The sequence below is a fragment of the Simochromis diagramma genome, unplaced genomic scaffold (assembly GCF_900408965.1).
Source record: "Simochromis diagramma unplaced genomic scaffold, fSimDia1.1 OVJJ01000284.1, whole genome shotgun sequence".
NCBI lineage: Eukaryota > Metazoa > Chordata > Actinopteri > Cichliformes > Cichlidae > Simochromis > Simochromis diagramma.
This window is the reverse complement of record NW_024386871.1, coordinates 3,573,131-3,590,521: the sequence shown is the minus strand read 5'-3', so window position 1 is coordinate 3,590,521 and position 17,391 is coordinate 3,573,131. Positions and strand designations below refer to the sequence as shown.

The 17,391-nt window shown below is 39.5% G+C and overlaps 1 protein-coding gene across 7 annotated transcripts in view; it reads right to left on the bottom strand.

Moving 5' to 3' along the window:
- The window catches only part of ccser1 (coiled-coil serine-rich protein 1), a 122,602-nt gene that overhangs the window by 45,836 nt on the left and 59,375 nt on the right, over window positions 1–17,391 (bottom strand). For all 7 annotated transcript variants that reach the window (XM_040031705.1, XM_040031706.1, XM_040031707.1 and 4 more), the window contains exons 9-10: window positions 12,746–12,823; window positions 7,949–8,029 (exon numbers count right to left, since the gene is read on the bottom strand). In XM_040031705.1, the coding sequence (XP_039887639.1) occupies window positions 7,949–8,029; window positions 12,746–12,823 (159 nt within the window). The remainder of the gene's footprint in view (window positions 1–7,948; window positions 8,030–12,745; window positions 12,824–17,391) is intronic.

Here is a 17,391-nt window from a genome sequence, read left to right as displayed (position 1 = left end):
TTCTTTTCCCACCGGACTCGATTGATCAATAACTCTAGACAAAAACATCCCCAGAACAAAGGCAAAGAAAAAGGATCAATGACTGGTCTGCTTTAGTTTGTACAAGTGTCGGTGCAATCATTTCACTTGGCTAAAAGGTGGCTCCAGTTTGCAAGCATCATTACTGCATCATTACTACAGTTAACTGGGGACCTTTTTTTGCAATCAGTCTACTATTAAAGAGCTGACATGGAGAACAACCTAAAGTTTTGAACACATTTTTGTGGACATGTGATGATATGCAAACAAAGATCCTTGAAGCAGTTGCTGTGAATGTCTTAATGTTGTAATTCAACCACAAGCTGAAAGAGAACAACAATGAAGAAAATATTGTCTGCTCGGTTGGTGAGGTCACAGAAGAAGAAGAAATCTCTGCCCCAACCATGATACACAGCCGCTGAAAAAAAAAAAATCAATCTGTACTTTAAAACTTAGACGGTACAGGAGACTATACATGCTGCTTTTCTCTACAAAATTGTTTTCTCAGAAAGAACTTTAAAGGGCTGTCCCCACAGGGAGACGTGTCAGCAGAATAAACTTGTCCTTTGCTTCGGGGTTATGCACAGACATATATAAATATCTATTTCTGTTTTTGCTGCCCTGCACTGACATTAGCTGTCAGAGTTTTAGTTATTCAACACATCTAATTATGTCTAAACATTTATCTGCTAGTCTTGAGCAGCCGTGAAACCACAGAAACTGGAAAGTATGCTATTTTGAAAGCAGAGTGGTTTCAAACCTAAGTCTAACTCATAAAAATACAGGCTTCTTATGCTTTGTGACCCATTTAAACTCATGGACCAATTTCATTAGGTACACCTGTTCAACTGTTTGTTGCTGTAAATACCTAATCGGCCAATCACATTGTAGCAACTCAATGAACTTAAACATGTAGACACAAACGAGATGCCACGCTAAAGTTCGACCCAACTATCAGAATGTGGAATAAAAGTGATTTATGTGACTTTGCACGTGGAGTGTTTGTTGGTGCCAAACTGGCTGGTCTGGTATTTCAGAAACTGCTGGTCTGGGATCTTCCTGCATAGGCTGGTCAGATGATTCTCGATTTCTGGTGCAACGCTTGGATCAGAATTGGCACACTTGATACCACATGACGCGACAGTCTGCCTTAGCAGTTCTGCTATGTCCATCCCTTCATGACCACAGTGTACCCATCTTCTGATGGCTGCTTCCAGCAGGATAGCACACTATGTCATAAATAAGGCTCAAATCATCTCAAGCTGGTTCAATTCAGTTTCATTTATACAAGATCCAGTCACAACAGCAGTTGCCTCAAAGCACTATATATATACACACACATATATATATATATATATATATATATAAATAAAAGACAGAGACCCTACAACAATACAAAGAAGACTCCAACAATCAAACAGCCTCTGTAGCACTTAGCGACAGTGGGAATCGCTTTTAATAAGAAGAAACCCGCAAAATTGGAGGCAAGAGGAGGTTCAACACTGTAGTAGCAATTTCTAGAAAAGAAAGTATCGAGTAAGTATATATGGGTTTCGCTTCCATCATAAGGTAAATTAAACTCTTATTAAATGTGTTGTTTACAATCACTTTGGCTTTTAACAACAGCCACCAACTATAAACACTAACACTTTTATTTTCTAAACCTAAATATGTATAAATGATTGTTTTATCATGATGACCTGTCAGGTGGTGTTAGTCTGTGAGTCTGTGATTTTCAACATTCACTCAAAAAAACGCCGGCACATTTTCATTCGAAATGACCCACCAAACTCAAAAAGATGCTCCTTCTCCTCATTAAACGTGGGAGAAAAATGTACTCCGTAGCACAGTTTACTGCTTTTGAGACAGTAAACCAGAATGAGAGACAAAGAGGAAAGAATCTGCGTGATCTTCTTAAATGTTTCTTTATTCAAATGTAATGGCCCACAAACAGACCATAAACGACGCGCTCCTGTCATTCTTTTTAGATGCCACTGAGGCGATAGGGGATGAGGAGATGGGTGGGAATAGAGCAAGGGGAGAAAAGGAGAAAGAAGTAGGAGGCAAAAAAAAAGGAAAGTTGCACAAATCTACTGAGAATACAATACGACGGAGTAAAGGAGTGAGGGGGACAAAGTAAGAAAGGGAACAGGAAAGAGTGAGCTAACTATCAAGAGCTTTTGATCCCATCCATAAAACGTTCCTTTTAAGAATGCCCATGAAATTAGCTTGGTGAAAGAAAGCAATCTCAATCGACTGAATCCGCTCTAAGAAACTTTCAAACAGCCACCACATCTCCAGCTCTTAAGAGTCTCCGAGGACATAAAATAGCTCCTCGCCTTTTTCTCCAGGCGCCTTCTTTTTTGTACTCTTTCTCAGTTTCCCTTTCACCTTACCTGCCAACTCAATATTGGCACAATCACAGAAAGAGAAATCTCTAAGTGTACAATAGGAAAAAATGGGGTCAGTTGACACTTTCCAGTTTGTGTTCGACTAAAGCCAGGATGCTACTTGTCAGCTTAAGGATACATAGAAATCAAAGGGGGAATTCTGAAATGCTAAAGCCAGTCAACATCTAAAACTAAAACACTGTAATCAATCATGCTGTGCTGACACATTCACACAGTAGACAGTGATGACCGTTTCCGCTTTGTCAGCAAAAGTGTATGTCCATATTGAAAAAGCAGTGCCGGTGCATTTTAACTTTTTAAAATTTACTGTATCCGCATGTTTGATTCGGCCACAATTTCGCCCCGGATGCTCTTCCTGACCCAACCCCCCTGTTTTATCCCTGCTTGGGGCAGCACTCGGAGTACGCTGGCTCATGGCCTACCCTGTGGCTGGGTGGGCTAGAGCTGCCAGGCAGGAGGAAAAGAGGAAGACCTCAGAGGTTTATGGATGTAGTGAAGGAGGACACACAGAGGGGTGACGTGACAGAAGAGGATGCTAGAGATAGGGTGAGATGGAGGCAGATGATCTGCTGTGGCAAACCCTAAAGCGAGCATCCAAAAGAAGAAGAAGAAGAAGAGTCTCACTGCATCCATACTACGGCCTTGTTTCGAAGCTCTTGTGAGACAATCAGAGACACTGTTTGAACTAAGCTGTTACTGAATCTGTTGTGAACTGTTTACACGATGGGGAAAACAGTCACCAGAGTTTTTAAATGGTGCGTGCTGGATTTGAATGCTGATTCCATATGTGTTCTAGTTACCACTGTAAATAAAGTTATGGCGCTTTACTGTAGATAGATAGAGGCTTCAAAGTAACTGTCTCAATTCATTCCAAGTTGGCTGCTGGGTTGTGAGACTTTCTTTCATAGCTCTTGTGATAAGGATCCAGAATACCAACTATATGACACATGTCTAAATCTGTTTTAGTACACAGAATCAAAAATCACATAGATTGCAATACAAAAAAGGCAACTGGACCATAGCCACTTAATAATTAAACATATCATATATGCAGACAGATTTTTATTTCATTAGTTACACATCAAATTCACATTTTTATTGCACTTTTACTCTTTTACCGAGGTCTCAGTTTTCCCATTATTCTTACCAATTTATTCTGGCAATCTGTCGTCACACCAAAGCTTAAATCAGCTGAAAAAGGTCACTGGACTAAAATGTGCTTGATTAAGGGTCTTGTTTTTTAAAAAATTATTATTACAGTATATTAAATTTGCTTAACTTTGCTCATTTGTCCAGCTACAATGGTAGGAAATTAACAAGATGAGTATCTTTAATCTAATTGGACTCAAAATTTATGCAGTCAATCACCTGAAAGGACACCCTGTACTTGTCAGTGAGAAGTGAGGCATACGCACGTGAAATTCAAGTAGCTCTTCTCTTTCTGACCTTAGTAGAAGGTCAGAAAAGTAGAATACAAGTGGTATAATGTGAAATGTCAGCCTGAAGTTGTAGATCTGTTGAGTACGGGGCCAGGAGCTGTCCCTGGGACAGAGTGTCAGAGGCAGGGAAACCAGGGCAGGACAATCCCACATGAGTTTTCTGAGCTCGGAGAGGAGAGCTTCTGAAAGCTAACTTCTGCGCTTTCGGGGGGTCAGCGATCAAAAGCAGGATGGAAGAAAGAAAGGACGAAAACCAAGTGAGGAAAAGCAAGAGGACGTTCCAGAAAATAGGGAGCGTGAGGTAGAGAGAGAGAAACGGAGAGAGTGAGATGGTCGACCCCGCGAAAGTGGTAGAGGCAGTAGAAATAGCTGCCCCACTTGTAGACACACTTTCTGTTGCTAGCAGACTGTCCTTGATGCACTGGGGTAGCTAACCTATATAGGCTTGCTCCATGCTGTAGCAATGCACTCTGTTACTCTTCCCCTCGCTTTTATGCACACATGGTGGGGTGGGGGGTGGGGTGGAGCATGGCATAAAATCAGGCCACACATGCTGAAATCTACTGCTGAGTTAAGTCACCTGCATTGCTAGCCTAGCTTGCTAGCGGGCAACCAGCTGCTCCTCTAATTAAGGGACCATCTTCTCGAGGGGCTTGAACATATGGAAGGCTGTATAGCCAGGTAATATTCTTATAATAGACACCAAAGCCATACTCTGGAGTACTGGCCAGACTTCTTAAAGCTGGATGGACTCTATTAAGATGAAGAGATCGTTATATGATCCACGCCTATATTCCTTCCTTTACAGCGTGGTAAAAGAGTTTTTTGGAAAACTGCATACCTCCAAAGTACCTTCGATACTTCAATGAGCACGTTCAACGCCCATAAGACCTTTGTCCTACTGCTGTTAAACAGACCAATACAGCATGCTAACATCACTGTTTTCCACCTGCGGAGCAGATGAGACAATTAGTGGCACTTCTTGAATTAAAATGATTACCCACCAATTAATCAAACCACTTCACCTCAGAGAGTGGATATAACTGAGTGAATCTTTAGAGCTTGAATCTCTCTTTATATGCACTACATCGCAGGAACAAAAGCCGAACATATTTTTCACTACCTGGTGGTCCTGGTGAGGCAAATCAAAGTGATTGTCTGAAATTAGTTTTAATGAAAAGAATTAAAAGCAATCAGAAAGTCAGGGAGGAAAAAAATATTAGAACTTAGGGTATCAAACAACAGTAACTGCTCAATATGCAGTCCCTTCGTCAGGACAAACAATGAGTAATAATTCAACTAAAGTCATGTCCCGTTAATGGCATGGCCATACTGATACTGACAACACATAAAACACACAAACAGCAGCATTAATGAGTGAATTATACTGTATGAGGCATAACGCAACCTATTTTACTGAAGTTACTCTGACACTTTCAACAGCATTTTATTGACACCGCTGTCCAAGGCCAGGACTAATGGCTACTTCGCAAAACAACCATACACACATACACACTTGCATAGGCAGACACATGGGCATGCATACAAATTTGCACACCAATACAACTGCAAACAGAGCGCCACACCTTTATTTACTTTAGCCTTGAGCACCAAAAAACTGCACATAGCTACTTCAGACTACGTTTTGAGAAGTCCATTAGCCAGTAATTGCAAATGAAGCCAACAAACAGTGTCAGTGTGTGTAAAAAAAAAAAATTGAAGTGAAGTAACCAACAGATGTATACGACAAACAACTGATAGGGAGAATGATTGCAGGTATGGTAAAATTATAGGCTTCAGGATTGTATCATCATACATATGTAGCAGTAAAGTAGCATTTTTCTGAGGCACAGCAAGGTCCCTGCCTTGCCTGCACCTGTTTTGGTGACTCACTGTGCATCACAGAGAAACAAAGTAGGGGGAGTGTCACTAGCAATCCTGCACTACACTGCAATTTTGGTGTCAAGATTCACAGAATTTTTCTTCTCTTAAGCCTGCCTGTGTGGACCTGGTCAGAAGTGCACTGCAGCTACTGTAGATCTGTGCTATTTTCGATAGCTAATGTGTGTGACAGACCTTTCAAAACCCTGTGTGAAAAAAGGCATATTTGTCTTGTCTGTTTCACATTTACTTTCCATTCTCCCGACAACAGAAACATCTACTAGCACTACATGTTCATAGCCCAAAACAGCTCGATTTCCAGTCGGGTAAAGTAAATATCAAGGTTCTCACCTGTTATTTTGATTAAAGGCGTATGCAATTACCTGATTACTCAGCTGGCATAAAAAGTAGGCATGTGTGTTCAATCTCTAATTTTAGTAATGACATTGTTAAAGCACAGATGCACAAATTATGAATGCTTTGTGGGGGTTTTGGACTACACTGTATCGACACAATAATCTGACCAGGTAGCCCGGTCTGAACTGTGCGGGGTGTTGATTTGGGTTAGGCAGGAAAATGGGGATCAAGCAAGACAATGAACCATTTTATGTCATAGAAAAGTGAAGTTGTATACCAAAGACATAAAAAAAATACTTTGAAGTTCTAGTATAAGGTTCACCAGCTATTGTAACTAGCACGTTTAGCTGTGTGGTAAACACATAAAGCCTTGGTTGCCAATATCTGTTTAAAGTCTTATCCCAAATCACCAGCTAGTGCCTTCTTCCTGATCACATTATAAGTGTCAAGAAAGAGGGAAAGCAGGACTGAGTGAGGAGCAGTATCTCTATCAACAGATTCAAGATTTTATGATTCTATAATCACAAAATCTGACACTGCGACCACTGGACCGGGCAAAAAATATATCGTCCAAGCACAAACAGGATCTTGAGCCGCCGATGCCAAGATGTTACAAAGTTGAAATAAATTTCATAAATCTGACTACTTTAATATAGTAATATTCTACAGAGGCTTCGAGAGTACAGGGTAAACATGACAGGCTTTTGATGCAAAGCTTCTTAGGTTGATATTAGGTAGTGATGCAAAACCATATCTGTTGATTTAACTGTGTTTGTTGACTTTATAGCTACAGCAAGTGACTCAAGAGTCTGCACTCCACTGTGTGTTATTTATTATTTTTAGCCTTGATTTAACAAAGTAGATTTTTCAATTAACATTCCACTCTCTGAGGTCTCTGCTTCCGGCTCTCATCTCTATGACTGCCATGTGTAGTAAGTGACAATAAAACTTAATAAAAATCAACTGCTTTAAAACTGATAGCTCTGCATGATATTTTTTTTTCTGTTGCTGAATATGTGGTGATGAAGGGACACTGCTGCTCATGCAAAACTGTTGTTTCTGTTACAATGTCCAAATAATGTATTTGATTTGCTCTCAAACACTATCCTGTGCCAGTGTGTGTTGGGAAGTCAGTGCGTTGGTGGGAATACTGTGCACCTACTCACTCACACAAATGCAAAGCTTTCTCTCTTTAACAGTGTTTCTTGCCAACTTTATACACAGCAGGATTCAAGATATAAAGGAACCTTGAGAGCAGCAAAGAAGACGAGGGAAAAAAGTGTTTTAAAAGAAAGAAAAGAGTGACAAAGAAACAGACCCCAAAACTCTGCTCCTGTTTCCACAGGCAGCCATTTTTAGACAGTCATCCATTAAGTCTGCTATGTTCCCATACTGTCAGCCCCTAGTGAAGCCAAAGAGGCCATGTCAGCTGAAGGCGTTAGGCAGCAGGCAGGTAGGATGCATCACAGCACTCTGAGCACTGTGGGAATTGGAGGAAAAAGGGGCGGAGCAGGTAGTGGACTATAATATGACTGTCAGTGCAGGAAAATATCTTCAGAAAAAAGTAAGATGGATTATAGATTTAGTTCAACATGAAAAGATGGTTCTTAAGAGATGGAAAAGAAAAGGAGGGGCAGAGAGACGGCTGCTGTGACGCAGCATAAAATGCAATGATATACATATGAGGATAGAAAAATAGGGAAGGAACGAGTTTGCACTGGAAAGGTAAAAACTGAGCCTAATTTTGTGACTCAGGTGTCTTAAAAGATAGTGTACAAAGCCCTGTTTGTGTGTCAGAGCCTCACAAAGCTAAAGTGTGCCTACTGTCTGTGAGTGACTCACCTCTGGCCCCATGTGTTCAGTCTGTGTTGTGCGGTCAGTCATTTGGCAGTCTTTCATCTTCAGGGCAGCTTTGGCACTCTCCTGCACAGAAAACAAACACACACCCATCAGCCGTGTCCAAAATTTCACAAAAAAAATAAGCGAGAGAAACATCAAATATATATAAATGAGAACAAGTACTCTCCCAGCAGACTTACGCCATTTCCTCCACTCACAACACTTGGTACAGCTGGCTTGCATGCTTAGTTAGCTATCAAAAGAAAAAGAAAAACTGCATCTCTGAACAGCCTTAACCATTTCTTTCCTTTGGCTGCATTTTCTGGAAATCAAAGAGGTCGTAAAAATGGGCTGAATTGCAGGAAAACTTTTCTCCAGCCAAATATTGGAGCATGGACCTTCCACAAAGTGTACCCTCAGAGAAGAATTCATAAAAATTGACAGGTAGCACTGTCCAGCTCACTAAAAAGGTCCTTCTACTGGATAATTAATAGGTTTCCTCTGGCAGATTTACAATCAAAGGATAGAGAGAAAAGCTTTGGCTCTTTTTCTTTAAATGCAGAACTTTTACCTTGACCAGGAGGCTGCCGGCAACTCCGGTGTTACCCCTGTATGATTATTTTGAAAAAAGCAGGATGCGAGTCCTCTGAATGAAAAGAGCTGAGCACTACTTCCACCGGGAGCACTTTATGACGATGTCACTAATCATTCTGACATCTCTGCCCTACGCTGCTCATGGGTTACAGAAGAGAACGGTTTGAAAGGTGCAGTGGCTATGAAATATTGAGAAATTCATTAACCTTGATTAAAATTCATCAACCAAATTAGGACTAGGCGTAAGGACGGGTTTATGGTAAGTACTCTAGAATAAAATGAATTTATGTTATAGTTCTTAACTCAAATATATACTGTCTACTTCAGAGTGAGCACAAGTAAGCTGACAGATTGAGTTAAAAATCAGTTTTCATTAATCATGCCTTCAAATGCATAAAAAGAAAAGGAAGGCTTTCTGCAGCTAAATGCTGCAGTTGGAACACGGTCCTTCAACAAAATGCACCAGCAGAGAGAGAAGAAAACTCATAAAAAGTGACAGCTAGTGATGGCCAGCCAGCTAGCAGGTCCTTCTAGGAGATAATTAATAGGTTTTCACTGGCAGATTTACAGACGGAGGCAGAGCGAGGAGAGCTTTGGCTATGAGCTGCCCTTTCCTTCAAATGCTGCACTTTAACTTAGCTGCAGCAGGAAAGGTTTCCCTTTTAGACTCTCTTACACAAAGACAGGTACAGATCCTCTGTAATGTTCACGCACACAAACTGCACAACTTCATAAATGTGAAGCAATGCCAATGCCCAAGGGCGTATGGGGCAGATAAAACAGGGCTAGGCTGTGGATGCAGTGCGGATGAGGCCTAGAGTTAGATTATTATTATGCAAACAAACACGCAGACTTGTTCTCGTGACATCACACAAGCTGTATATGTTTGGAAATCGTATCCAGCTGGTTGCGGGAGCCAAAACATCTCTGTCAGTGAGAAGTGCCAAGCAGATGAATACACACTGTCAGCGGTGATCAGCATCTGTGTGTGTCCGAGCATGCAAAAGCAACTGCATACCCTAAACTCTGAGTGATAGAACCATGTGTGATCTAGGAGAATAAAATGAGAATGAAAGAGAAGAATTTTGATAATCCCAGCAGGAAAATGTCCCCATGTAGAAGCAAAGGAAAGAGAGAGAGAGACAAAGAGTGAAAAAACAAGCAGAAAAGAACCATAATTATAGATTCAGGTGTAAAGTAAATACAAGAGGAATGTGATTAAATTAGATAAAGACTTGGACTGTTTTATGAATAGGTCAGGTGATATTCTATATTTCCGTTAGTATGATAAGTAAAACTCAAGTAAAACTTTACCCAAGTTGAGACCTCAAACTTTTGCACAGTTTTAAGTCACAGCGAGAGTGTTTCAGTAGCAGATCGTGAAGTTAGCATAGGGTAATTTCTTTGCCGGGTCTTAAAATTAGGTAAGTACAACCTCAGATGAATAAAAGCACGTTGAATATTACACTGTGTGATTATTTATTCAGAAAATTAAGCATGTGAAAAACTATGTACTCCTTCAAAAGGAATTATGAGGGTAAGTAGCACCCAGGTGCTGCTAATCAAAGGCACCTCATTAACTGATCATCACCTCTATAAAAGCACCAGTTTTGCCTGTTTTCTGGTCTGCAGCATTCAGGTGCTTTAACATGATGCCAAGAAGGAAAAACATCAGCAGTGATCTTGGAGGAGACAATTGTTACTGCCCATCAATCTAGGAAGAGTTATAAGGTCATTTCCAAACAGTTTAAAGTCCATCATACTACAGTTAGAAAGATTATTCACAAGTGGAAAACATTCAAGTCAGCTGTCAATCTTCCCAAGTGGTCATCTCGGTGCATCCACCCCAAGGTCAGACCTGCTGTGCTAAAAAATAAAATAAACACCCAAGAGTTACATCTTAAGGTGGATTTATGGTATTGTGTTTGTGTCTGTTTGTGCCTATACACAGCTTTGGAGACCGTTGTCTACATATAGTAGCTGTTTACTGTTACCAGTGATCAACATCACAAACAACTGGTTTGTGGACTACTCTTGCTTTACACAAAGAGCTGAAAAGTCCACTGCAGCCACTGACTTTGCCATGCTGTTTATTTTAATATTTGATGTTTTTCACACTACTTCCGTTTAAGCTGAAGTCTTCTTCTACTCCATTTCCTGCTCCAGCCTACTTTTAAACCAGTCAGCACAATTTGAGAAAGACTGGACGTATGACTTGTGTGGAAGGATTGTTCTGCAAAGTTGCATCTGAAGGACTCAGAAGATATCTGGAACAACAGTGGAGATGTTTAACCATAAATCACAGCACTACATATGGCCAAAACAGAAGAGGATATCAGCGCCATGATACATCGGCAATAATCAACATGTGGAACAACTAACACGCAGAGTGAAAAAACAGACCCCCTTTTGCTACATCGCGAACAATTAAACCTACAAACAATCTAGAGTACAAGATTTACCAAAAGGTTTTTTTATTTATCTACTTTTTCCTTCATTTCCACTCAAATACTGAGCATGAGTGTGTTAAATATTTAATCATAACACATCTTAGCTGTAGGGGAACAGACTCATTTTGGTAATATACATTTTTTTGTAAGCAGCAAATATTTGACCAAACAGTTAAACTCTAATTTATTGAGGTCAGTTGTCCCATTATCATGACTGAGGGGGGGATATGAAGGAGGATGTAGATCCCAGTGCAAATGCATTCAATAATAGGGTTGGTCCAGAAATAATGTATGGGAGAGGGAGTGTGAAACACTAATGCACAGAAGAGAGACCTGTGAATAAATGTGTTTTATTTAGAAGCTGCAATGTGAAAAGGCTTAAAAAGGTGTTTTAATGTGTGAGTGCTAAGTCTGTTACACTGCCCATCAACACGAATTTCAGAGAGGAACATTGACGTTACATGTAGCCTACTGCCTGTCTGCCTGCCTGCCAGCCAGGCTGCCTGAAAATTGCTCAATTTTGACATTAATTCGACATTAGATGCGCACAGCACTGAAAACAGCACAGTGAGAAAGAGAAGAGAGGGGGATAGGTGCTGCTGACAGAACGGCAGAACGCGAAAGGACGGGAGTCAAAGAGAGAAAGAGTTGGGGGGGGGGGGAATAGACGCATGTTCCAGAGAATGATCAAACAAACAGATGCCACATGAGACTCAAGTCTGGGTTAGACTGGCATCTCTTACAATACCGCTACAACATTGGCACATTATTCTACTAAAGCCTGGCACAATGTCTGCATTGCATTACATCGACAGAATAGGTGACAAATTGCAGACATTTTAATGGCATTTCTGCAGATGATCCAACAATCACGCTCCAGAGGACGAGAAGGAAAAAAAAAAAAAAAAAAGGAAAACACTGTCAAGACGATACATTTTTCATTTACATCTCTATATTTCAAATAAATGGTGAGCACATTTAAAATGGAAAAGTCGTTGCTTCGCATCTTATACCTCTCGTTTGGCGGGAGTCCCAATAATTTTTTGTCATTACATTAAGCTGGCGTGAACGAGCAGTTTACATTAACGAAGACAGGCTTTCTGCTGTTGATGCTGTGACTTCAAGCCAACTATAAAACCATTCTCACATAATGTACTCTCTCTTTTATGGTCAATCTTTTCTAGAAGATCTTAAGAAGATGATAAACTGACAAAGCGATTTTAACAAAAGTTACACTTTCTAGTCCTTTGAAATCCATGTGTTTTGGTTTGTTTGTTTTTTTAGTTAACATTTCTTTTAAAAGTCTGAACCCTTAAAATGTGCTTCAAAGAAAATTTGTCTTTAATTTATATCCTTAAAACAAATAATTCAAACACACTCAAGCTGTTTTAATTATTCATATCAAAGTTCCAAAAGACAAAGATGAAGAAAAAGACACTGTGATAGAGATAAAACACAATATATGAGCAAACCTTCCATGTCTCAAACTTTGAGTTGCTTCTCTTATCACCTACAAAGACATTAGAGTATTTTTTGGAAGGGAAAAATAAATATTTCACCTCACTGGATTCATTTATATTTACTAAGGGATTCATCAGAAGCTGTCACTTACTGTCATTTAATTTTACTTTTTTCTTGTGCAAAAAAGAAAGGAAAAAAAAACAAACATGCCACATTGCAAAAGAAGGAACTCGGGCATCATTATCATCAAAAGTCTACATAATGTTTTGAATTACTTTTAGAACTAAGATCTTACCAGTTCGCTCTGGAGTTTCATAATCAGCTCATCTTTCTCTCTCAGTTGTTGCAGCAAGGCTTCCTCTCTGCTGGGATCCTGAACACAAGAAACAACAAACCATGTTTAACATTACAGTTTTATCTAAGGGACCATAAAGCCACCAAAGCAATGCATGCAGCCAAAAGTACATTACAGGAATGCTTCTGTGTGTTTGTCTTTGTATGTGATTCTCTGAGAGTTTCTGTGTGTATCTGCAGGTCTTTCATGTGTACTTATGAGTCTGTTGAGTGTTGCGATTCTTGCTGAGCCCTGTGTTTGTGTAATAAAGTTGTCATGCGGTGCGTTCTGCACGACTGTGATCTCCTCTTCTCTCTACATCACAGCGATAAACTCGTTGTGTCCTGTGGCAGCGCCCCAGAGCACACAGCAGTTTTTATTTGACCTTGTGTTGTCAGGGGATGTTTTTTTTTTTTGCAGGGAAGATGAAGAGAAGCTCCAGAAGACATAGAAAATAATTAAACTAATGAAAACAACTTTATTCTTATGGCACCTTTAAAAACAATTTACAAAATGCTTAAGGGCAAAAGAAAAAGAAATTCTAAGTGGTTGCGAACATGTCTTACATTAAAATCTGGTTGATATTTATGTTATAATTGTGCTGCTGTCCTCATTTAACAGTGTTAGTCTCATTTATCCAGTGCAAAAGTAAAAAAATAAATAAATAAAAACAATTTTTGTCACGTAAAATTAGTTGACGTGGAATCTTTTTTTTTTTTAAAGCAAAAATGTAAGCGTGGCGCCTCCTTTTCACTCTCAGTGTTTTCAAATGCCTAGTCATCTTCAGACCCTGCCTGCAGTCAACAGAGAGCTTTGAGAGGATGGCTCATGGGGAAGTCAGAAATAAGATATAAGGCACAACAGTCTTCGCTAAAAATATTCAAGTTAAGTCTGCAACAGGCAGTTAGTTAAAATGTGGACAAAGAGCGACGCAATGTGAAGAGAGAGGGAACAAGAGAAAGGGGATAAGGAAGTGGGAGGAAACGAGCAATAAGATAGAGAGTGCAAAATGACAGGCAGATTGTCATTACCTCTTCAAGGACATAAAAGCAGAAGAGGAAACGAGGGGCAAGATAACAGGAGGAAAATGAGGGGGAAATGTGAGAAAAGGGGGACATTGATAGAGGAGAGGACAGAGAGGCCCCGAGGCTGAGCATGATGGTCTGAAACCACAGGGAGCCATCTAGCTAAAGGACACGCAGAGTCAGAGGGAGACCACAGGGAACCATATAGCTACATCGTCGTCCTTTAAATGACCTCTGTGATGCAAAAAAGACCCATCGAGCCTGACAATTTTCTTCAAGTCACTTCAAAATTCAGAGAAGTAAATATGGAACCTGTACGGTGAATCAGTACAGAACACCCCCGGGGATCGAGGGCTAGAAAAAAAATATTTCTGTAAGTCTGAGTCTGTGTGAGAAAAAGGATTGTGAAACTGTAAAGATTCAACTTTCTCACCCTTTACGTGTAAACCATGAGGAGGTTGTAATCTGCCTGATCACTGTAGAGTACAAAGTTTTGTATTGTACATGTTGACACTTATTCATTCAGTAGCTTTGGTTGACCCTTTCAGACAACTGTGACTTAATCAAGGGGAAGCTGGATGGATGGATGGATTGATTTTTGGCTGACAGACATTTTAAAAATAAATGAATGAGTGTCCTGTATCAGTGTCGTCTATAAAGTTTTTTTTAAAGTATGTATAATATCTGATTGTTTTGGCTTCATGGTTTATGGTTTTCTGGCAATAATTTCTGGTTCAGGGTAATATAAAGGAATTTTCAAAACCATATCTTTAAAAAGGGAAATAATTTAATGTTAATATAAAGTTTACTATGTAATGTTTTGTTTCGACATCCAGATAATATTCTTGCAGTAGTGCAGAAAAGAAAAAACTGGCATGTTATCTTAGCCAGTCTGTTTTTCTGATTGGCTATAACACAAAACTGAACTAACAATGGTAGAAGTGCCAGACTAAGCACAATTTGTGCTGTTGCACAGTGAATAAAGTTAAGGATATTATGATGTACGCGAGGTGTTGTATGTAGATGGGTGATGTATGTGTCAGTGGATGTACGTGAGGGCATAAGGAGGGAGAAGACTAGGCTGCTGAAACAAAATTAAAGAAAATATAAAAGGAAAATAATAGTAAAAGGAAAAAAAAACTAAAACTATTGAAATGTGATAAATCTTTAAACAAAAGGATCGTACCAAATGCTGTTAATCTTTTCAGGTAACCATTCACAGTGTTCCCTTGAGGTGTTCCCATTGAAAAGTGCCAGAAATTGTGGTGAACAAAACAAAACAAAAAGAAAAGAAATTCCACAGCATTCTTGCTTCTTCAATTATAAAAACTTGGCCAATCATGAGAGGTTGAGTCCCACCAATTTTGGCAATTAAACAAAGTGGGGGGAAATCAGATGTTGTTTGATCTTTGCGTGATAAGCTTACAGTTACAGAGGTGGTGAGAAGGTTTCACACTGTCTGCAAAGTTTTTAAGGTGGTTTTTATTTTTTAACGGCTTCTTTATTTTGCAAGTCTAATTGATGTTGAAGTGTATGCAGGGGCCCTTACCTTGGCACACGATAATGGTCAAGGAGGACATAACTAAAAGCTTCACTAAGTGCTTCCACGGTAATAAAACCTATAAAAGAATACATTTTCCACCAGGAAATAGAAAAACAATTAACAAAAACAAAACCCAGTGGTGTTAAATCAGAATGCACTCTGTTTCCCTGCCTTTGCAGGGGAGATAACAGTATTTATAGATAATAAGGATATTATTTTCCTACTAAAGAACACACATACACACACACACAAATTACTAACATGAGATTTGGATGGGACTGAAAAATCACTAACATGCTGTGACAATTACTACATTAGTCAGCCTCTAAAATTAATCTCACCCGAACAGGACTGAAGGCTGCACTAAATGAGCTGTCTGGCTACAACGACACAGTTGGTATCCCTCATTGTCTTGTGTGTGCATTTCTATGTGGCTTATCTGCAGCTTTTAAAACTGCATGTATAAGAGTAGTTATATGAAATGCTGAGAACAGGCTAATGACTAAATCCAGGGACACTTTATTGACTTCGTCGGTTTGTTTACGACCCAGAAAACACCTTAGGAGTATAAACTGAAGAAAGACATGCGAGAGGGTATGTGAGAGAAAGATAAAACGAGTGATAAAGAAATACAGCAGCTTAATATAATCTGTTTCAAAACTCTCACAATATTGCATCTTAACCGCTGAAAAGATCCGTAGAATGCTCTGCTCGCAAAGAGGTGACCAGAGCATTAAAAGTCAAACGCTCGTGGAGAGTTCCTCTAAGAAGATCTGCCTTTTCAGTTCAGGCCATGAATGAGTGTAACAACAGACATGACAGTCTGAAAAGATGGTTTGATATTCAAATGTATTTAATGTGTCATGTCCGTACTCAAATGGCCAGCACAGTCACCAGATCTGAATTCAATATACAATCCAAGGGATGAAGTGGAACAGGAAATTTGCATCGCAGATGTGCAGCAGACAAATCTGCAGCAACTGTGCGATGCTATCGTCGTGGTGACGTCAGTGTTGAGACTAAATCCAATGCTTTATTGACCTAATGGGTTTCTTTACAGGACAAAAAACACCTTGCGAGTATAAACAGAAGAAAGGAGTTATTGATGAGAACAGGCTTATGATTAAATTCAGGGACACTTTACTGAACCAAGATCTCTGAAGAATGTTTTCATCACATTGTTGATTATAAGCCACTAGAATGAACACATTTCTTAAGACAAAAGGGGTCTAACCAAGTACTGGTAAAATGTACCTAATAAATGTCTGGTAAGTTATTGTAATAAGTGGATGGCTATTGGCTGAACATTTGAAATATGTTTATGCAATATTATCTTCCTGTTTCTTAATTCCCCTTTTAAACTTCCTTTATAGTAAAACAAAGAAAAAAAATCTATTTTCATTTTATGTCTTGGTGTGGTGAAAGTGATGGCATGGCATAGTTCATACACAGGCCATATGTTTGGTTGATCAAATCATCCAATTTGTATCTACTACCTTTATAGTTTGGTTTGGTCATTTTTGAACAGTTATACAGTTGTCACAATTCTTCTCTGTACTTCTACTGGAAGGCAGACCTCAGCTTTACTTGAACAGAAATATTGCATTAATCCCTGAGGAATTACAGTGCAATGCAATTTTTATCCACGGCCCCTGGACATGCAGAGCCAAGCAATGCCAGGGCAGTGCACATACAAATAAGATCTCAATGTGATGAACACATTTAAAGCTAAAATGAGAAATTTTATTCTGCTCGCCGAAAGAAGCGCCATAAAGTGCATTCAGTCACCCATCAGGTGGCATTCAAACCAATTTTTCAAGGCAGAATAGAATGGAGGACCCATGGCAAGAAAGTGGGGCATACAAATTTATTTCTAATGTGACCAGAACAGCCTCAGTGGGGCTAAATCTGATCAAAATCATTGGAGTGCATCCACTTTTGCAAAGAGATGTGATTTTGTAAAGCGTTTGAGGCTCTCTATGCATGTAATCAGCAGTCAGTTGAAGAGGGTATGGGGATGAATTTTATTCCTCTTGTTA